General features: G+C 38.2%; 3 protein-coding genes across 3 annotated transcripts in view; all 3 read left to right on the top strand.

The window, feature by feature from the left end:
• SAC9 (sacI homology domain-containing protein / WW domain-containing protein) overlaps positions 1-22810 on the top strand; it is a 246422-nt gene that overhangs the window by 193567 nt on the left and 30045 nt on the right. The window lies entirely within an intron of this gene.
• Positions 1269-2511, top strand: LOC149572701 (uncharacterized). The gene is made up of 2 exons (XM_089813781.1): positions 1269-1444; positions 1699-2511. Exon 2 carries the CDS (start codon positions 1722-1724, stop codon positions 2496-2498), a length of 777 nt encoding a protein of 258 aa, XP_089669907.1. The 5' UTR covers positions 1269-1444; positions 1699-1721; the 3' UTR covers positions 2499-2511.
• On the top strand, positions 2616-8004 carry LOC149572700 (uncharacterized). The gene is made up of 6 exons (XM_089812294.1): positions 2616-2905; positions 3048-3445; positions 3543-3766; positions 3877-4064; positions 4161-4250; positions 7892-8004. The coding sequence occupies exons 1-6, from the start codon at positions 2821-2823 to the stop codon at positions 8002-8004; spliced, it is 1098 nt and encodes a 365-aa protein (XP_089668420.1). The 5' UTR covers positions 2616-2820.

The following is a 22810-nucleotide window of genomic DNA, read 5'->3' as shown; positions in this document are numbered from 1 at the left end:
GTACTATAGTTAATTTAAGTTATAAATTTAAAGTAACTTAAAAACATAACAAAAAGTGAGTATAATGTTATATTTTTCAAAAACTGAATGTCAAATTGAAAATATAACATCATATTTTTAATTCGTGTTGTTGCACCTAAAATGTCCACTTTTGAGGCACTAAAATGGGCATAACTCTTGATTGAACACTTTTTTGAGCTGCAAGTTAGACCGAATTGAAGGGGAAAATGAAAGGCATGACATGAGCAAAACCAAAGGACTAAAAACAAGCAAATGCAAACTCAAAAGCAAAGAACGGACTGTGAAGGCTTCAAAAATCAAGCAAAGGCTCGACAGAAAGCAAAATGAAAAAGATTTGATGAAGGCCTTTAGTAAAACAGTTTGATATACGAATTGAAATGGATCAATTGATCAACATTAAGCAATTGAATATCAAATTCAAGCTTAGAGAAACACGAAACTAGCTTGAAAAAGTTTTGTGCTATTACCAACATTTTGTGGTGACAAAATGTAGGGCAACAAACTTAATCCCCAAGTAAGTATAAGAAGATTCAATCTCAATCTCAGCACCTTGGAAAAGAAAACGAAGATGTGAGGTCTTCAAATAGTTGAAGACCATAACTCGAGTCTTGCCTAGGTTCACAACTAGCTTGTGTGAGTCGCAGAAGGAAGCCAACCCATCAAGAAGTTGCTGAAGCCCATCGGGGGAAGAATCTAGGAGAATTACATCATCAGCAAATAAAAGAATAGAGATCAACACCTAGTGCAAGTAGCAACCATCGCCAGAGAGCAAGAAGTCCCAGAGGAATGCATCAAGCTCATCAATGTAGACACTAAAAAGAGTGGGGGAGAGAGTTCAACCCCGCTTCACCCCGATGGTGCTTTGGACAGAATCAGAGAAGCCCTGTGGAGTTCGGAATCTACCCACCACACTGTCGTATAACATCATGATAGCAGTCAAGAGAACCTCAGAAATCCCGATGGCCCTAAGCCGTTGGAAGAGAGCCGCCTGAGGAAAATGTTAAATCGTAATAACTTGATTATATCAATGTTTTGATCATAAATGGAAAACTCGCCGAGTACTCGGCGAGTTTTTAAAACTCGCCGAGTTTCCTAGCTCGGCGAGTTTTTAACCAGTTAACTCGCCGATTTAAAAACTCGGCAATCTGGTAAAAACTTGCCGAGTAATCGGCGAGTAGTCGGCAAAAACTCGGCGAGTTTTTCCTAAAAACTCGCGATTTACTGGTGAACGCGGCCTATGAGGATTTAAGCGGCAGTGAGTGTGTTTTTTCTCATTCTTTCTTGTATTTGCATTGTTTAGAACCTTGAGGAGTGAAGAGAAGAAGGTTTGGAGGCATTCTTGGCTGATTGCAAGTGATTCAAGGCGGATTTGAGTGGATTGTAGAGGATTCTAACCGATTTTAGAAGACAAATTTCTTTCCAGGTATGTTCATCTTATATAGTTTGAAAACTTTTTATAGTTTTATAACAAATGTTCTTTTGTTTTTGTTGTTTTTTGTAAATGTTTTCAAATCATTTAAAATCATTTTGAATCATTTGAAACCCTAGCTTCTAAGGATATGGTTGAAGTTTGTTGTTTGCTAAGGATATGGTTCAAGTTTGAAGTTTGAATCATTTGAAACCCTAGCTTCTAAGTTCTAACTTTGTTTATTCATTTCTCTATATATTTATGTGTAGGGCAGCGGTCAACCATTAAAAAAATGACAAACCCACAAGAAGAGTGGCCACAAACACCATGCCCATCTGGATATATAGGCACTCGGCCTAAAAATGCAAGAGATAAGGCATGGCGGTATGCCTATGAAGCTCCAAATCCAGATGATATTGGGAAGGTGATATGCATTCCCTGTGAGAGAATTATTTCTGGAGGCATAAACCGCCTCAAATACCACCTTGCAGGCATAAAGAAACATGACTCAAATCCTTGTCTCAAGGTAACTGATGAAGAAAAAAGATTCATCCATGCCCTACTTGCAGCTGCTGAAGAGAAAAAATTGAATAGGGAGAGGGAAAAAATAGCTATGAGGGCAGCCATAGCTGAATCTGAAGGAGCTCCTTTTGATATGCAAGAGGAAGAAGAAGCACTTGAGAACATACCAGGATCTCTTTGTGGCCCACGGATCCGCAAACAAAATTTCTCTTTTACCGGTTCCACTTCTTCTACATCTCCTACTTCTTCATCATCACCATCCAGATCCCCATCAGGGATAGGTCGTTATTTTGTGCCCAGGAACACACCTGGAGCACATCCATCATTAGAGGGCACTGCATGGTTTAAGGAGGTGCATGAGCAAACTGATATTGCAGCAGCTGATTTTTGGTTTTTCAACAATATCTCAATGAATGCCGCTGATAGTCCCTATTGGGTCAATATGGTGAATGCAATGACAATATCAGGCAAAGGGTACAAGCCGCCTAATCGCAAGGATATGAGTGGAAGGTTAGTATTTTACTATTTAGTAATTGTAAATAATTGAGATTCACTTTAGTTCATTGTTATATTTTAAATCTTAATTGTTATAACTTATTTCCTAATTTTTTACTAACACTTACAGTTTATTTAATATTACACTTAAATTTTGTAGGTTGCTTGACAAAGCGGTTGGTAGGGCAAGATTGTCGATAGAAGACCAAAAGAAAGATTGGAAGAAGTATGGCTGCACCATTTTATCTGATGGGTGGACAGATGGAAGAAGTAGAACCATTATTAACTTCTTGATTGCTTGCAAAGATGATGTGGTGTTTTGGAAATCTGTCGATGCCTCCAACAAAGTGAAAAATGCAGCCACATTGGCTTTAATGTTGGAGAATGTTGTCATGGAGGTGGGAATAGAGAATGTGGTGCAAATAATCACAGATAATGCAGCAGCATATGTGGCAGCAGGTAGATTTAATTTTTTATATTTGAATCAATATGAATCATGAATGTAATGCTATGGTATTATTCAATTTAGATTTGATGTAATTTGTAAATACTAAATATGGAAAGTTTGTTACTGATTATTGATTTTTTGCTAATCTTTTAGGTAGAATCCTCCAAGAGAGGCATCCCACACTTTTTTGGTCACCTTGTGCAACACATGTCCTTGACCTTTTTTTGGAGGACATAGGAAAACTTGATTGGGTGAGTCCAGTTGTGGAAGATGCTAGGCGAGTCACGAAATATATCTATAATCACCCATGGGTTCTCAGTTTGATGAGAAAAGCCACTAAAGGCAAAGATTTGATGAGACCTGCTATGACAAGGTTGGCAACGGTCTTCTTGACGTTGCAAAGTATTCTTGACCACATATTGGCTTTGAAGCAAATGTTTGTGTGTGCTGATTGGGTTGCTTCACCTTACTCAAAGAAGCCCGAAGGAGAAGCTGTGGCACGAATAGTCTTTGATGATAGCTTTTTTGCAAAGGTTAAGGAGATTGTGGAGGTAACTTCATTATATTTTTAGTTTATTCAAGTTTCATTTTCAATTCATAACTTACTATGTTATTAACTAATTTGTATTTTTCAAATTTCAAATGTAGATGTCTCTGCCCCTGGTTCTAGTCTTGCGCACATGTGATGGGCAGCAATCCCCAATGGGAGGTCTTTATGAGGCCATGGATAGGGCGAAAGACGCTGTTAGAAGTTACTATCACGGGGACAGTCTCAGATTTGACCCCATTTGGGAAATAATTGATAGGAGGTGGAACAATATGCTCCACCAACCTATTCATGCAGCAGGCTACTTCCTCAATCCCAAATTCAGGTACTATGATAATTGATTGTCCTTGAAGTTGGGATTTTAATAAGTCTTTATTTTACTTTACTTTTTAAGGTTGTGTAGTAAGACTTGATATCATTTTCTATTTGTTTTAGGGCTGATGATTCCTACTCAGATCCTAATGGAGAGGTCATGGAAGGTCTCTCTAAATGCATTGAGAGAATGATATCAAGTGAAGAGGAGAGAGACCTTATTGTGACCGAACAACAAATCTATGTGGAATCAAGGGGTCCTTTGTTCTCTTCTATGCTAGCAAAGAGAGCAAGATCTACTCAAGCACTAGGTAAAGCGTCAAACTTTAAAACTTTTGCTAATTGATAAGTTGTGCTTCTGATTTTGTTTTTTATTGCTTTATAACTTTTTAAATTTTGTTTTGCAGATGCTTGGTGGGCAAGTTGGGGTGGCAATACCCCCAATTTAAGGAAATTTGCTCTCATAGTCCTATCCCAACCTTGTAGCTCATCCCATTGTGAGCGCAATTGGAGCTTATTTGAGTCCATCCATACAAAGAAAAGAAACAGAATGACTCAAAAACGGCTTAATGACCTTGTTTATGTGCACTATAATCTTAAGTTGCGCATAAAAAAGTCACAGCTCTTAGAACTACCTGGTCCGCTTGATCTAGATGAGATAGATCCTTATTCTGACTGGATAGCACAGGAGCCAAGTCCATTTTTTACACCAGATGAGATCGCTGATTTGGAGAGGCAGGCCATGGAGGGGGAGGTTGACACTGATTTTCAGTTCACTATGGATGACATTGAGGATGAGGACGAGGATGATGATGATTCAGGCGAGGATCAGACATTACCATTAGGAGGAGATGCATCCTCTTCTAGGACGCCGAGCCAGTCAGTAGGGACGTTGAGCGAGGGGGCACAGCCACAGAGTTCACAGTCACGCAGCTCACGCCCTATCCCAGTGCGGGGCACTTCTTCTAGGACTAGACCCCCTCGCTTTCCTGCTAGTGCAAGTGGAAAGAGGAAGATGTGATTGGCATTGTCACATTGTATTGATGTATTTAGACTTTTAGTATTTACTTCTAGTTTGACAGATTGAAACTATTTAGTAATTTACTATTTTGCTTCCTACCATGAGCATTCTGCATGAGAATGCAATTTTGTACGCATTATGCATTTATATATATCTAAACTTTGTTTCTTTCTTTTGTATTGTCTTTAATTAACTTATTAGATGCATCTTCGCATTAAATTTTGCAAAATAAATGTATTTTTAATTAAATTTCAGCGGTTTTTTAGGTTCCCGAGTTTTTCCCGAGTTTTTCCCGATTAAACTTTTGGGGGGCTTGGCGAGTTTTTGCATTTGGCGAGTTTTCCAACTATGGTTTTGATATTCCCGATTAGACAGATCTGATATGCATATAAGTTCCCTTATACTGTCTGAAGATAAATAGTTCTCACTATAATGATCGTCATTTTACTAGGTATACTTATATGCCTCTTAAATAACTAGTGTAATTGATTACTAATTAACTATTAGTTGTTTGATAAATGACGCCGATTTGTTATGGAAAAGGATTGTTTCATGGAGGGCCGACCTACAAGGGGTGTGTCTTATGGAAAGACAAGACCCTTGGTTAATGTAAAAACACAATATTATCAAAGTTTTCTCTTCTAGCAATTTGCTCCTTGACGATTTAGATCAAAGATAAAATATAATTTCTAGAATTCATTTCAGACTTCCTGAATAATAACATTCAACCTAAAATAAAGTAGATCGATTTTCAGCAAGAATAAAATCATTATTTCAGTATTGGTTGATTAGAATTTGTAGAAACTTTACATGGTATCAGAGCTCTGATAGTCGAACCTAGGCTCTGCAAATTGAGAATCAGATTTAAAATATCTAGCAACATCCTTCTACCTTAAATGGCTAGTGCAATCAGATTCGAAGACAGGTTTGATGGAAAATAACACTTCGTTGCTTGGAAATTCAGAATTATGATGATTCTTGAAGACAATGATGTGAAACAATTTGTTGATAAAGAATCCAAGCAACCTGATGCTGATCCTCATAAAACTATTTGGAGTAAAGGATATAGGAAAAGCATACAAATCATATTAATAATACCTATGCTAATGAAACATTAGACAACATTTAATATGATGTGTATTATTAAATGCATATGAGGTTAACAATGCAACCAGAACCCTTGCACTAAAAAGGCAACTAAATCATATACAAATAAAGAAGGGAGAATATATGAATTCATACTTCCTAATGGTGGCTAGTCTAAGAGATGAACTTGCAAGTATAGGGAGCATAATTGAAGACAAAGAGCTAACACTTATGGCTATAAATGGGTTACTGGATTCATGGGAAACATTCTCACAAGGAGTAAGTGCTAGAGACAATATTCTACACTTAAATAGACTTAAAGGAGATTTCCTTCAAGAAGATGAAGAACTTCATGTTCTCAACACAAATTCCTATAAAGGTAAGAAGAATACTTCAAGAAGAAGGGTAATCAAAGAAATGACAAACCCAAGAGAGATTTATCCAAAATAAAATGCTTGAAATGTGAAAAATTTGGAGAGAATAGATCTAATTGCCTTGAGAATACAAAGCAGCAAGTAAACTATACAAATGTTACTAGGAAAGAAGAAAACTATGATCTTGAGAGACGTGTATTGTGTTCTGCACTATCAAATGAGTATCAAGCAAAGCATGGGTAATTGATAGTGGATCATCTCAACGCATTACAAGATACAAAGAAGTACTAGACTCAATATCAAAAGAAGGTAATGACGAAGTTACCACAGGTGATAATTCCACTCGTTCAGTCAAAGGAACCGGGATCTGTACCTTGAAACTGAAGTTGGGTATTTCTCTCCATCTCGAAAGAGTACTCTATGTACCAAGAATAAAGAAGAATCTAATCTTTATTACAACACTTGAAGATGATGGACATACTGTTGCATTCATGGACGAAAGTAGTGACCTAGTCTAAGAACTCTTTATTTAAGAAATCAAAGTTGATTGGTCAAAGAAAGGGATACTTGTATGAATTAAAAATAGAACCTATTCAAGCCTTAATTCATGAAGTTGCTGATATAAACGAAATGTGGCATAGAATGTTAGGACATGTAAACTTCAAAGCCTTATCAACTATGGAGAAGATGGTTATCGGTTTACCTAAGTTGAATAAAGATCATTGAAGCATATGCAAAGGATGTGCTTGTAATATCCCCGTCATAAAATAGTTTATTGATCAAATCTTTGTTATTGGGCCGATTGATTTAAAATATCTCGAACCCATTTTAGTTTTGTTTCCGTAGGTAAGTTTAGCCGTCGGCTATCTTTGTACACCCTCGGAAAGTTTTCCCAAAGGGTATTTAAACACGACTTGTAGGTAGTCGTCGGTATGCAATTTGGATTATTTCATTGTACTGCAAATTCCTGTTGGAGTTCATTGTCGTTCGCCATTTTGGAAGTGAAAGACCTTCCCTATTTGGTTTGTCCGGTTTCGGTGGGATTCAACCCTCACCCTATTCCATCGCTTGTAATACTTTGCTCAGGTCTGGCAAGTTGGAGCACTATCTTTTGGCAATTATTAATTGAAGGTTGTTTGTTCTAATCTCTTTTCTTGTTTGGCATTGTCTGATGGATTCAGAATTAATAGTTTAAAGTGCAGATTTGAAATCATTCATTTTCTGCACCTCCTCCGTTTCTCACAACACTCTGTGCAACTACCATTACTCACCGTATGACATCCAAGCTAAGCCGTACTACCTCCCAACCAATTGTACGACCTCCATATGCTCACCGTATGGACCCCATAGTGCCTATCGTATGGCTACTCTACTAACCGTACAACTTCATCCTTCACAATACGACCCCCTTATACCTCTGTATGGCCAGATTGCTAGCTGTACATCACCTCTCTCCCACTGTATGACACTTTTTGATGTCCCATAACATATTGTACGACCTGCATCGTACGGCCTTCAGCCTTGTCCGTACACTCCATTTGACATTAGTACAAGCATTCCAATGGCTATATATTGAGTTTTAAAGGAGTTGTAGGTACGGGTCATTATAGTGGTATCAGAGCTTCGATCCTGCTAGTCTGTGGACAATGAATGAGAGTTTATAGCCAAAAGAGAAGAACCCATTCCGTTGATAAAATGGCTGTTGAATTGGTACCCACAACTGTCGAACTCGTGGCACTACTGAGGGAGCTTGCGAGGAACCAAACATAGATCAATGATACTTAGCCACTAATGGAAGAGACTCTCAAGTTGGCAGCCAATAAAATATCTAGAGAACAGAATGGTCATAGCGCAAACTCGATGTCGGGTAAAGCAAACTCTCATCTAACATGCTCTCGACCTTCCATGCTGTTTTTTCCCCCACGGACGAAGGCACCACCCGGAGGGAAGCAACTGACCTTTGAAGAAATGCAAGAGCAATTGAGAGAAGATTGGAAAAATGCGAATTTTGAGGAACATATAACCTACAAAGATAATGCAGATCTGAGAATGAGATATTCGGGAGGCGAAAACAGAGGATACTTTAATGATGATCTCAAAAGGAAGTTGAGTAAAGTAAATCTGTCACCATTTGACGGATCAGGAACCATATTTGCGCAAGTGTGGGTAATGAAGTCAGATACTTACTTCTAGCTTAATCCCATGCCAGAAGAAGCAGTTAAATTTCGGCCTTACACTTGGATGGAGTTGCGCATGAATGGTGGCATCATGGCACCATCCCACTGGGGCATGATTAAATAAATACCTATGTAGAATTCACTAAGAAATTGATAGATTGATTTGACAACAAAGATCCGGAACTCAATTTCAAAGATTTGTCACAATTGAGGCAACCTGGATCAGTTGACAAGTACATTGCGGAATTTCAAAAACTCTCTGTTTTGGTCACAGACATTTTTGAAAGAAGAATAGTGCTCTTCATGGAGGGATTGACAGAACCACTAAAGGGTTGGGTAAAGGGGTTCAATCTTGCCACCTTGTTGGAGGCCATTAAGAAGGCAAGGAGTATGGCATCGTCAACAACGTCATCTTCACAAAGCTACTTACATTCCAAACTGCTAGTATTTTTGAGAGATAGATAAAAAACCTCCACTGAGAAAGCCGTCGTTGAACGAAGCTACCAGATAGGAGCTCCGAAGGAAGAAATTATGTTTCAATTGCAAAGGACCATGGGAACCTGGGTAGAGATGCCTCGGGAAAGGAAAAATCCACTAAATTGAGGTCGTGTCCAATGATGAGGATGAATAGGAAGATATACCCTCCAAAGAAAACCAACCCCACAAGGACACCAAAATGGTTGTTTTGAACTGTACGGAAAGAATTGCAACATTGGTATGATGCGAAGGAACTATTGCCCTAGCCGGTAGCCTGAGGTGCACAGTTTCGTGTACAGGGAACCCTTCAAGGACAAAGGGTTTTGGTGATGCTTGAAAGCGGAGCCACCCTAAACTTCATAAACTCATCTTTGGTGAAGCAAAGAGGTCTACCTACGGAGACGCATGCAGGATTCCTGGTCAAGGTTGTCAGAGGGACTCTTTTGCCTTGCACACACCTTGTTCCTCAGCTAAGTATCACAATGGCGAATCACATTGTGACTGAGGATTTCTTCATAGTGGACCTTGATGACATGGAGGTTATTCTAGGCATACAATGGATAGAGATACTTGATGAATACACTCAGAGCTTCAAACGGGTGGACATCACTTTTGTTGTCGATGGAAAGAAGGTTGTTCTCCACAGAATGGAAAATGAAGGTTTGAAGGAAGTTTCTACACATCGGATGGAGAAAATTTTTCGGCATGATGACATTCCTTGGGCTACACATTGTTTTATCTCGACAAAACCTATAAAAGTTCAATGGACAACTCCCCAGGATGATGATCTCCAAAATATTTTGAGTGATTGTTATAGAGTTTTTATAGACATTCCTCTTGGCATACCGCCTCATCAAGGGTTTGAACACACTATTGAGTTAGAAGCAGAAGCCAAGCCACTCATAACCACACCGTATTGCCATCCCAAAAAATTCAAAGATGACTTAGAAAGGACGATTCAGGGGCTGTTGGAGAAAGGATGGATCCATCGTAGTTCTAGCCTTTTTGCATCATCAGTGGTATTGGTCAAAAAGAAGGATGAGACGATGCGCATGTGTGTGGACCATTGTGCGTTGAATAAATAAACAATAAAAAATAGATATCCCATTCCAAGGATAGATGAGTTGTTGGTTGAATTACATGGCACAGTCTATTTTTCGAAAATAGATCTTTGTTCTGCATACCACTAGATCCGCATGAGGGAAGAAGACGTAGAAAAGATGACCTTTCATTGTCCCTACGGGAATTATGAGTTACTGGTCATGCCATTCGGAGTAAGAAATGTACTTGCTAGATTCCAATCATGCATGAATCACATCTTCATCAAACAGTTGCATAAGTACTTACTGGTATTTTTTGATGATATCCTTATTTATAGTAGGACATGGGAAGAGCACCTGAAGCATCTAGATAAAGTTCTAAGGATCATGAAGGATTGGTTTTTGTTCGCCAAGCAATCCAAGTATGAATTTAGTATGACATAAATATTGTACCTGAGACATGTTGTCAGTAAATATGGCGTTCAAGTTCATCAGGAGAAGATTCAAGCTATCCTTGATTGGCCTTCCCCAAAATCACTCACGGAGTTGCGAGGATTTTTTGGACTGTGCAGTTATTACCAGAGGTTTGTAAAGGGGTTCTCTCAGCTTAGTGCACCACTAACAGAGCTGACTGAAAGGGATCTTTCCAGTGGAATGAAAAGGCACAACTCACTTTTGATAAGCTGAAGGAAGCAATGAGCACTTGTCCTGTGCTTTACTTGATTTGACTCGACCATTCATTATGGAGTGCGACGCATCCAAAGAGGGCATTGGCACAATACTAATGCAAGATAAGACACCCCATAGCCTATGAGAGCAGGAAGTTTACACAAACAGAACGCTTATATTCCATCTATGAAAAAGAGATGTTGGCCATTGTACATGCACTAGTCAAGTTCCGACAGTATCTGGTGGGTGCCAAGTTTGTCGTTCATATAGATCACAATAGTTTGGGATATTTTCTGGAGCAACGGGACTTGAACGAGAGGCAACAAAAACAGGTAAGCAAGGTTCAAGCTTTTGATTTTGACATTAAATATGTGAAAGGAAAGAACAGTGTGGTTGCAGATGCTTTGTCTAGGAAACCTGCCATTTGCTTACTAACCCAGATTTCAGCTAACTGGAAAGCACATTTGTTGGTAGAATATTCCAAAAACACATTTGCCTCTGAGCTAATGGATGGTAACACCCAGGATGATTGGTATAAAGTGGTGGATGACATCATTTATTATAAGAATCGGATATTTTTAGTGCTGAAATCCAAATTGAAGCAGAAAATCTTGAAGGAGGTAGATGAATCACCCTTGGCAGGACACCTGGGTTTTCTCAAAACATATAGATGTCTAAGGGAGAGGTTTTCATGGAAAGGACTTAAAGGATTCGCATTGTAGTATGTAAGAGAATGTGTGGTCTGCTAGCAGAACAAATCCGAACATACTTAATCTGCCGAGTTATTGCAACCTTTGCCAATTCGAGAACATAAGTGGAAAAGTATCTCGATGGATTTCATACCTGGATTTCCCAAGGTGAGCGGAAAGGATTGTATCTTCGTGGTGGTTGATAAATTGACAAAGTATGCACATTTCTTCACCATCCCCTCAGGTTTTCAAGCCGCACAAGTTGCTAATCTGTTTTTAGAGAAGTCTTTCATTTGCATTGGTTACCTCGGAACGTTGTTAGGGATCGGGATGGGCGATTCATCAGTATCTTTTGGACATAAATGTTTCGGTTGGTAGGGATAGAATTGTCACCAGGTACGAGTTACCACCCTCAGACAAACGGGAAAACAGAGATTGTGAACAAGTGTGATGCAGGAGCATCATATGCTTATCAGAGGCACATTGGAGTTCCAAGTCATCACAGAGGTCATGGAGAATCTCCTAGAGTCAATTGGGCAATCCTTCAACCAATCATGGCATTTGAAAGCATAAAAAAGTCATAATGTTGTATGATGTCTTGATGGATTTCAATGTTGGAAAAGTTGTAATTGAGCCATTGAATAGGATCTAGGGATTTCATAGGGTAGGAGAGTCCTTTGATAGGGTCCTATAGGTTATCAAAACCTTAGCATGTCATTTGATAAGTTAAAAGATTCAAAAAGGTCTTTAAAAACATAGTTTAATAGTTAAAAAATTTGAGTTTTGAATAGTAATGGCTATGAGGTCATTTTGGAGGGAAACTCCATAATTTGAATTCGGTTAAGAGTTAGCAAATGAAACTTGTTGGAGTCAGTTAATAGGGTTAGTTGTCACCCCCCAAGTCTTTAAATGTTTGTTTGAATGGACTGGAAGAACAAAATATACGGATGTCTCAAAATTTTAATAAAAAAGCTTGGAGTTTGATTGCAATTTGAAGGTTCCTTGGAGTTTTTGAATTCTTTCTGATATCTTAATGCATTGATATGTTTCCCAAGGTCTGTAGCATGTTTTACACTAAGTTTTGATTTCACTTTGAGGCATTGTTCAGCAAATTTGGTTAACTGCTGACTGTAACAGTCTATTTAATAGCATTTTTGATAGTTTTTTTTCATTCTAACATGGTCATTCCATGAATTGCCTATTTGATTCTTCATGGAATGCCTTTGCCCTAATATGTATAATGTCTTCTAACCATGAAATGATAAACTAACTAGAAAATTGGTTGCCACCAAGCAATAAAAGTTGTGAAAACAAGGGTTATTTGGAGGGGACAATCCTATAGAGAGGAATTTTTCTTAAGGAGGGCAGTGTTTGTGAGTTGATTCATGTTTATGGTGATAAAACATAGATGTCTACATTTTGTATTATTCCAAGAAGGCTTGGCACGTGTGAGAATGGTGCTACCCTAGAGACAAGGGTTTTGAGTAGGTGAATTGGGGTTTTTGCGGTGGGAAAACCCATAGATTGAAATTGGGAGTGGATTTGTCTAATTGAAGACATTTAAGAAGCCTACGCAATTTTTGGAGTCTAAACATTGAGTATTTCTACAAGTTTCTTTGTAAATGCACTATTGCTTCATTGTTGAAAACAGGGTCATTGTGAAGAATCTTTGATATCTGCCAAAGGAAACCCATCCAAGCTTTACACATGTTTTGAATGAAGGTAAAGGTTGTTTGAAACTGTGATTTATTCAAGGAGTCATTTGAAAAAATCAAAAGTTATCCACTATTTAGTCTTGTTGTTACAAACTTGTGAAATTGCTTTGACAACATTTGAGCATGCTATGCATTTTGGCTTATAGGGTATTGAAACTGAAAGATCTAGTTGGGAACATGTTAGATATGCTAGAACAAACCTATTGAAACCTTGAAACCCCCCAGAGTTGACCGTTTGTGGATTTTGCCTATTAGAACCTAGAAGGGTCATTAGGAACACTTCTACAATCTTGCTCATTTTGGGTTGTTTCTTGGTTCACCACCCTATCCTCTACATCAAAGTGGCTCAAAGATTACCTTCGGAATTACGATTCATCACAACAATGGGTGTGGGTCAAATGGATACACCTAGGGGAATATTGTTACAATACCATGTACCACATGTCCATCGGGATGACACCATTCAAAGCTCTATACGAGTACGAACCCCTCTCCTTCATCGACACAATTCTGGAAGACAGTCATGCACCAAGGGCAAGGGACTGACTTCAGGAGGGATAAGACATTTTAAAATACCTGAAGGAAAACTTACATCGGGCACAGAATCAACAAAAGATGTATGTCGATAGACACCGAATAGAGAGAGTTTTGAAGTAGGAGACTTGGTCTACCTTAGGGTCCAACCATACTGACAATCCTGATTGAAAGAAAAAGGAAAAGAAAAATTGAAGCCACGATTTTATGGCCCTTATCGTGTAGTTCATAGCATCAGAAGGGATCCATTTTTAAAATGCTTTTCATGTTTCTTGCTTGAAGAAAGCTGTGGGACAAAATGCCACGGTAGCTACAAACCTACCACTGCTCAATGAAGAAGGAAAGCTCATATTGGAACTAGTCAAGATTATTGAAGTGCGTGAGAAGACCTTGCAGAACCGAACGATGAAGGAATATTTGGTACACTGGAAACACTTATCGTTGGACAATGCAACCTAGGAAGGTGAGCACATTATTTAGCATTTGACATTGCATTTGCTTGAGGACAAGCAAAATTTGGGACATGAGAATTGTAATATCCCTATCATAAAATAGTTTATTAATCAAATCTTTGCTGATGGGCTGATTGATTTAAAATATATCTGACCCATTTTAGTTTTGTTTCTGTAGGTAAGTTTAGCCATTGGCTATCTTTGTACACCCTCAAAAAATTTTCTCAAAGGGTATTTAAGCACGCTTTGTAGGTAGTCGTAGGTATGCAATTTGGATTATTTTGTTATACTGCGAATTCTTGTTGGAGTTCTCTGTCGTTCGCCATTTCGGAAGTGAAAGACCTTCCCTATTTGGTTTGTCGGGTTTTAGTGGGATTCAACCCTTACCCTATTCCGTCACCTGTAATACTTCGCTTGGATATGGCAAGTCGGAGCACTATCTTTTTGGCAATTATTAATTGAGGTTGTTTGTGTTCTAATGTCTATTCTTGTTTGGCATTGTCTGATGGATTCAGAATTAATAGTTTAAAGTGCAGATTTGATATCATTCTTTATTCGTACCTCCTCTGTCTCTCACAACACTCTGTGCAACTACCATTATTTACCATACGGCCTCCAAGATAAGCCATACTACCTCCCAACCAACCGTACGACCTTCCTATACCCAATTGTACGACCTCCATATGGTCACTATACGAACCCCATAGTGCCCATCGTACAACTACTTTGCTAACCATACAACTTCATTCTCACTTCACTGTACGACCCCTTTATACCTTTGTACGGCCAGACTGCTAGCTGTACATCACCCCTCCCACAGTACGACACTTTTTGGTGTCCCATAACATACCATATGACCTGCACCATATGGCCTTCAGCCTTGTTTGTACACTCCATTTGACATCCATACAAGCATTCCAGTGGCTATATATTAATTTTTAGGAGAGTTGTAGGTATGGGTCATTACAATGCTCTGGGTAAGAACACCAAAAGTTCATTTCAAGATAGCACTAGGAAAACTAACAATGTTTTGAAATTAGTCTACTCAGGTTTATGTGGACCTATGTCTGTTCGTTCTCTTGGAGGATTTTGGTACTATATACTTTTTATAGATGATTTCTCTAGGAAAACATGGATTTACTTCTTAAAATGTAAAGAATCAGGAGAAACCCTTAAGAGATTTAAAGAATTCAAAACCTTAACTGAAAACTTATCAGGACACAAAATTAAATCTCTTAAGATTGATAATGGAGGGGAATATACTTCAGCTTTGTTTAAAGATTTTTGTAAAGAAGCAGGAATTAAGAGGGATTATACTGTTCCATATAACCCACATCAAAACGGGGTAATAGAAAGGAAGAATAGAACGATTATAGAAGCAGCAAGAGCTATGATATTTGATCAAAATTTAGAATATTATCTTTGGGCATAAGCTTCATGTACTATTGTCTATATTCAAAACATAAGTCCTCACTCCCACCTTAGAGATAAAAATCTTGAAGAAGTCTTTTCCAAGATTAAACCAAATATAAGCAATCTTAGGATATTTGGGTGGCCAGTATACATACATGTCCAAATGAAAAGAGAACTAAGTTAGAACCCTCCGGGAGGAAAGGTATTTTTGTTGGGTATAGTGAAACATCTAAGGCATACAGAGTTTTCATACTTGGTCAAAAGACCATTGAACTTAGTAGGGATGTAATATTTGAAGAAGATTTAGCATTTAAAAGAGCCCTTAGTTCTGAAGATTCTTCACATATACCTAGTTCTAAAGAAAATCATGAATCTCAGTTTCAGAGGGAGAACACTGAAGAAATTAAAGTTGAAATTTGAAATCTTAATCTTGACGAAACTCAAAATCCTAAGAAAAGACCACTTTGGGCTATTAAGACTGTAGAGGAAGCACAAGACTTTGCTGCACCATCTGGAACCTTCAAAGAAAGCAAAAGACCCAAAATATTTTCTAGTTAAGCAGTAAACATGAGTGATTTATCTAAATCTGAACCAACCAATGTTTCAAATGCTATGAAATATACAACTTGAAAGGATGCTATGACGAAAGAATACCAATCCATTAGAATAATGTTTAGAAAATTGTTCCAAGGGTTGAAGGAAAATTTGTTGTTTCTTCTAAGTGGATATTTAAAATCAAGTATGCTACTGATGGTAGCATTGAAAAATATAAAGCCAGATTCGTAGTCAGAGGATTGTCTCAGAAGGAGGGAATTGAATATTAAGAAACCTTTGCTCCAGTTGTCAGATACACCTTTGTAAGAGCAGTCCTAGTTACTGTAGCAACGAAAGGATGGAAAATACATTAGATGAATGTGAAAACAACATTTTTGAATGGAAAGATTACATAAGAGGTATATTTGGAACAGTTTGAAGGATTTGAAACTCATAACCCTAAATTCTTTCTTTGGAGGCTCATGAAAGCTCTCTATGGGCTTAAACAGGTTCTAAGGGCATGGTATGAAAGAATTGATAAGTATCTCTCTAGTTTAGAATTCTTTAAGAATGAAGCTGATCAAAATCTCTATTATAAAAAGGATAAAGATCATATGATAATTTTAATACTATATGTTGATAATTTGCTAATAACAGGTGATGATCATCTTATAGATCAATGCAAGAAAGATCTTATCAGTGAATTTGAAATGAAAGATTTAGGACTCCTTCATTACTTCCTAGGATTGGAAGTATGGCAGAACTCTGACAGCATCATATTTGGGAAAGTATACATTAGACACTTGAAGAGATTTGGAATGTAGAACTGCAAATGTATGTCTTCTCCTATGGAGACTAATCTACACACACTTAAGGAAGCAACAACAGAATCATCCTCCATAGATTCTACTCTTTACAGATAGATGACTTAGTCTCTTATGTACTTGGTAAATACAAGACCTGATATTTGCTATGCTGTTAATGCCTTAAGTCAGTTCATGTGTGAGCCAAAGAAGATTCACCTAGTTGCAATCAAACACATTATGAGATACTTGCAAGGCACTATTAACCTTGGGCTCAAGTATGAGAAAGTTAACTTGGACTTACATGGGTATATAGACTCAGATTTGGATGGAAGTGTTAGTGATAGGAGAAGTATTTCAGGATGCTATTTCAGTTTAGGCTTAGTGATGATATCATGGATATGCAAAAAGAAGGCATCTGTAGCACATAAGCTGAATACAATGCATCAGCAATGGCCTCTTGGGAAGCAATGTGACTTAGAAAGTTACTTGTGGGATTATTTGGTCAACCCATGAATCCTACTATTATTCACTGTGATAATCAGAGTTACATCAAGCTTTCTGTGAATCCAGTTTTTCATGACAAGTCCAAGAATATTGAAATTCCTTTCCATTATATAAGAGATATGGTATACAGGAATACTGTAAAGTTATAATACATTTGCACTGTAGATCAGACAATAAATATTCTTACCAAACCTCTCTCTCAAGTGAAGATAGATCACTTAAGAAAAAAACTTGGTATGGTTGAATTATAATACATTTGTATTCTTTAATTATTAATGAAATAATTTTGAGTTAAAATTATTATTGTCAGGCTATTGATTGTTATGGGTTTCACCATTTGTATTCATTATCTAAGACGTGACGATTTCTGAGATAATGAACACTTATATAAAGGACATTATGAGAGATGACGATCTCTAAGATAATGTACTAAACAGTAAATAACTATTGTCAGATTTGGATGAGTTCAAGATCACATTGTGATGTAGACATTTCTATGCCTATGAGTCACAACTTCGATAAAGGAAAAATTTTATCATTCTTCGGATTTTATCCTATGTACTGGTAGATCTTAACTTAGGATCATATTGTGATATAGGCCTGCCAGTACCTGAGTCACAATTTGGATAAAGGAAGAATTTTATCATTCTCCAGATTTTATCCTGTGTGTCGCATTACATGTAATACTATTAGCAGAAGTGTTAGTGATAATCCACATTATAGGTTTAGTAATATAACAACGCATCATGTGTACCATGATACTACATTCATGGAAAAATCAGACAAATATAGAGTACAACTGTATGCTTAAATAATGTTGCTAGATTTGTTTCTCTCATTTATATTATCAAGTTAACAGGGAGTGTTAAATCCTAATAACTTGATTATATCAATGTTTTGATATTACTAATTAGACAGATCTGATATGCATATAAGTTCCTTTATATTACCTCATGATAAATACTTTTCACTATAATGATCGGCGTTTTACTAGGTATACTTATGTCTCTTAAATAACTAGTGTAGTTGATTACTTATTAACAATTAGTTATTTGATAAAGGCCGCCAATTTGTTATGGAAAAGGATTGTTTCATGGAGGGCTGACCTAGAAGGGTGTGTCTTGTGGAAAGACCCTTGGTTAATGTATAAAATAGGAGCAAGATTGTGGATAGAAGACACACAATATTATCAAACTCTTCTCTTCTAGCAATCTGCTCCTTGACGATTTAGATCAGAGATAAAATACAATTTCCAGAATTCATTTCTAACTTCCTGAATAATAACATTCAGCCCAAATTGAAGTAGATCGATTTTCAGCAAGAATAAAATCATTATTTTAGTGTTGGTTGATCAAAATTTGTAGAAACTTTACACAACAGAATCAAAGGCTTTGCGAAATTCTACAAAGCAACAGTAAACTTTCGGAGAGTGGTGATGAGCTTCCTCAACGATTGCCCGTAAGGTTAAAATATGATGCATGGTCTGAAAATTTGTACCAAACCTGACCTTTCCTCTAGCTCGGCAATGTCTTTGATTGAGCTGCCTGGATAAGATGGCATTCAACATAGTGGCGTAGAGTTTGGCAAAAGTGTGCCCAACCATGATGGTCTTGTAGTTGCTAGGGTTAGAACCTGGCCCAGACTTATGAATTGGATAGATAATATATTGTGACCATGAATCAGGGAAGCTTGTGCAAACCACTCTTTTAAAGAGTACTGTAAGAGAGGAGCCCAGGACTGAAATACTAAGCTTGAAGATCTTTGCTTGGAACCCTTCCTCATCCGGTGTTCACCTACTGTTTATAACTCTAACAACCTCACTGATGTTGGCAAAGGAAAAGAGGTGATAGTGGGGAGGGGGGATGAGGTTAAGGGGGGGCTAGCTAGGGATATTGTAGACAGTGGAGGTATGAGAAACGAGGGGACTATGGGCTAGAGTGGAGGGTGGACGGGGGTGGTGAGGGAACATGGTGTGCCAAAAGAGCTTCAGAGACTAGTAGAGAGAGGCATAAAGGGATCTCCACTATAGTAAGGTGAATTTCTGCTTCTCGTGGTGAAGAAAGTAGTGGTAGGCGAGCCTCAAATGAGTGGAAGAGGGAGAAGAGGGGGTGGCAAAGCAGAACGAAGCATGCGATGGAAGGACTTGCAGTCCTCATCAAACCACCGGTTCATGGGGCAAGATCTGCATTTGAGGCTATGAGTGAGGGAAGAAGTACAATGAAGAATGGAAAGAAGGGTGAAATGCCACAAAGCAGATGCAAGTTAGCCAAACATGGAGGCAACGTCCCTAGAGTTGGTGAAGGGAGCTTGGGGGAGAAGTTGTTTGAGGTGGTGGATAAAGAGCTCACAGTCACTGTCGGTGAAGCGAAAGGAAGTGCGGGTAAGTGGAGGGGAGAGGCTGCAAGATGAGGTAGGACAAGAAGTCGAGGAAGGGGAGGTGACGGGGGCTCGAAGAGAGGCTAAGGAGGGCATGATCAACTAGGGGAAGGTGAGAGATGGTGAAGTGACTGATGAAGGGGATGGAGGTAGTAGAAACATGGTCCACAATGCTAGCGCCGCCACAGTGGTGCCAACAAGTGAAGAGCTTGGAACCAGTAAAACAAGAAAGCCATTCAGGATCACCAAGTCCGAAGACTCACATAGCTATAGTAGATGGCGGCCATACGAAGTGAAGGGTCATTGACTATCCTTAGAAGATTGATGTAACCCCACTGAACTTGGGTCAGAAGTAGTTGTACACATGGGGTCGGAATTGCGATCGTGGAGGGGGGCTGAAGGTGTCTAGTCCATGCAGCAAAATCACCTGGAATGATGATGTCGCCCATGGGAGCTAATCTGAGAATATGCTCGAGAAGGTCCTCATAGGGGTCCCCACCCTCTGTACTGTGAACTGCATAGTCGAAAGATGCTGGCGGGAAATAACAAACAACAATGTAGATAATGTTAAAGTTTGTGGCTGCGATAGAGATCTTTATCTCTCGAAATTTGGATGATATTACCGTTATTATCATCTTCAGCTGAAAATGATACTTTGATTTGTAGTATTAAATGTAAATGACATGTGTCATTCACATGCATTGAGGCATGAATATTCAAAGAGTTATAATTGATTATAGGAGTTATGAGAATCTCAAGAGACCTTCGGTTATAATGTGAAGAGTCTCTCCTATTGTTATATATTTGTATCAAGCAAAGGATATTGTACACTTGAACATTTCATTATCAATAAAGATATATTTTTGTTGTGTGGCTGGGTTTTTCCCTTCATTCTCGAAGGGTTTTCCTAGGATATTTCTAGTGTTCTTTGTTTTAGTTTTGTCTCTTTCTTATTGCTGGTTATCTGCATGGATTTCTAGGCTCTAGTTTTAACATGGTATTAGAGCCTAGTTTGATATCAGCAATAAGGGAGTCATCCTCTTATGTTTGTTGTTAGATCTCTGAGTTTGATCTATCGCTTGTTTGTTGAGTTTTTGGTGTGTGTGAACCAAGTAATTTTAGTTTTGATTTTTGGTTTTGTGTCAATGTGTTGCATCGTGAGTGCTGAGAGTAGTAGCTCTGAGAGAGATCCGAGTATTTGTTCTTGTAGCATATATATAATATTCTCCCCTGTACGATCCTTCTATCAATTCTCTTTGTTGATGGTTGAGCTCTCTTTTTGGAGATGTTTTCACTTGTGTATGGCTCTAGATTATTTTGTTCATGCTATTCTTGGCTAGTGTCTTTTGCATCTCCTCTTTTGTTCCCGTGACCTTTGTGTGCATCTTTAAGAAATCCATCTCAGCATGCGACTTAGCATTTCTATCTTCTTGGTGTTCTCTTCATCTTCCTAACTCTCCAGCAACGTTGGGTTTACTTCATGGTTGATTTCAGTTTTATATTTGCGGCAGCTCTCCTCTTTCTTCATTGTTGATATTAATATTGTGTCGTCACCTAGCTTGTGACCGACAAGAGATTAAAACGTTCCTTTCTTATGTGTCTCTTAGCATTTCTTTTCAAAGTCTCTTCTTAGCATTGAAGAGTAATAGTTTTTTATTTGGTCAGGAAAACTGGCTGAGTTTTGTCTATGGTATATATTTTTTATTATCCTGGATCGTATTTGATGAATATTATTTGTTGATCTTTATGCAGTGGCTGCGTATTTTAGTTTATTTAGAACTGTTCATATTGGTTATGTTTCAGAGTGTCTATTATTATCCGTAGTCTCAAATTGTTATTGGATCTGTATATATGTTTGTGCCTTGTGTGTGCTTACTTGGCACCATGCGGTTATAATGATCTTTTCGCAGCGAATATCATTATTGATATGCTGACAATTTATATTTTGGGTTAATCGATTTATTATTTGAGCCAATAAAGATGCAATGTGTCTTTTGTAACTGTCGTCGCTTGGTGAGATAAGATAAGATAAGATAATAATATTAATGTCCACGAAAAACCAAAAACGGTTTATGGGACTGAGCATATAAACAAAAGAGCCGACCAAAGCAGAAGACCAAACGGTGACTGAGAAGAAACAAAAGTAAGAGACAAACAATAAAGAAGACAAGGTAAGGACTAAGGGTCCTTCCTTGCCACAAAGAAATCAGTAATAGAGAGGTACACCCATGAACTGTCCATAGCCTTAGAATGCCGTGAATAACCGCTATAGGACTGTCGCTGCCTTGAGAGACTGATACAATGTCTGACTAATCTGGAATGAGAAGTAGTGGAAGGCCTTTTAAAACCCCGCAGAGGAGACAAGGGAGAGAAAAAGACGGTAATGAGCTGATCTGAAGTACGCCCCTAAGGAATAAAAGACTGCAAGGTAATCTCTCTAAGATGGGTGGCCTCCTGAAAAAAAAGTGCAAGACACCGCTGATCAATATAGCTGAAGAACATCGAAAGAGAAGAACAGTCTCTGAAAAAGTAATAAAATCTCCCTCTGATCTCATAGTAAAGAGGACAACGAAATATGAAGTGGATCTCAGTCTCGACCTTTGCCGAAGTACATAACTGACATAACCTATCAGCCCGATCCATATGGTGGTTAGTTCGAACCCTGAGGCGATGACAACCAACTCTAAATGAGCCTAGAGAAAACCGTAAGGCATGATTCCAGCTCTGATAGAGATAAGTAGGGCGAACAACAATACCATCCTGAATCTCAAGAAAATGCTTAGCATAGAAGGCCATCTTAGGTCACAGACCCCCCAGGGATTACTTCAGGTAGTGGTAATGTACTGTCTATAAATATCCTATCGGACATGCTCATTCAACTCCTGACGTGAAGGGAGAAGATGAGCATCCAACGAAAACTGATGAGGAAGACGATCAATGTCAATCTTGATCGAACCCAACAAAGAGTTGGCCTGAGCGTACCAACATCGAGACCTAGTAAAAGTGTCAGATCTCATAATCTCCACCGAAGAACAGTATGCCAAATTAGAGTATCTATGAGACAGTTTTCATCATTTTTTCTCATATTAAAGATGCTGTGTGTTTTTTGTAATCTGCCATTGCTTGGTGGCAGAGCTTTCAGCTTTGAAGAATATTTGTCTCTCTATAAGAAGTGATATTGTCCATCAAA

The sequence above is a fragment of the Cupressus sempervirens genome, chromosome 2 (assembly GCF_028749045.1).
Source record: "Cupressus sempervirens isolate cs-2001-9-10 chromosome 2, ASM2874904v1, whole genome shotgun sequence".
Taxonomy (NCBI): domain Eukaryota; kingdom Viridiplantae; phylum Streptophyta; class Pinopsida; order Cupressales; family Cupressaceae; genus Cupressus; species Cupressus sempervirens.
The sequence above is the reverse complement of the archived record's forward strand: the minus strand, read 5'-3'. Positions and strand labels throughout refer to the sequence as shown.

What these genes read in the sequence shown, in the direction of transcription:
- LOC149572701 (XM_089813781.1), top strand. Translation starts at nt 1,722, where the DNA reads ATGACAAACCCACAAGAAGAGTGGCCACAAACACCATGCCCATCTGGA.
- LOC149572700 (XM_089812294.1), top strand. Translation starts at nt 2,821, where the DNA reads ATGTTGGAGAATGTTGTCATGGAGGTGGGAATAGAGAATGTGGTGCAA. An exon ending in AGCAGCATATGTGGCAGCAG is followed by an intron (nt 2,906 to 3,047) that starts GTAGATTTAATT and finishes CTAATCTTTTAG; the next exon opens with GTAGAATCCTCCAAGAGAGG. An exon ending in AAGATCTACTCAAGCACTAG is followed by an intron (nt 4,065 to 4,160) that starts GTAAAGCGTCAA and finishes TTTGTTTTGCAG; the next exon opens with ATGCTTGGTGGGCAAGTTGG.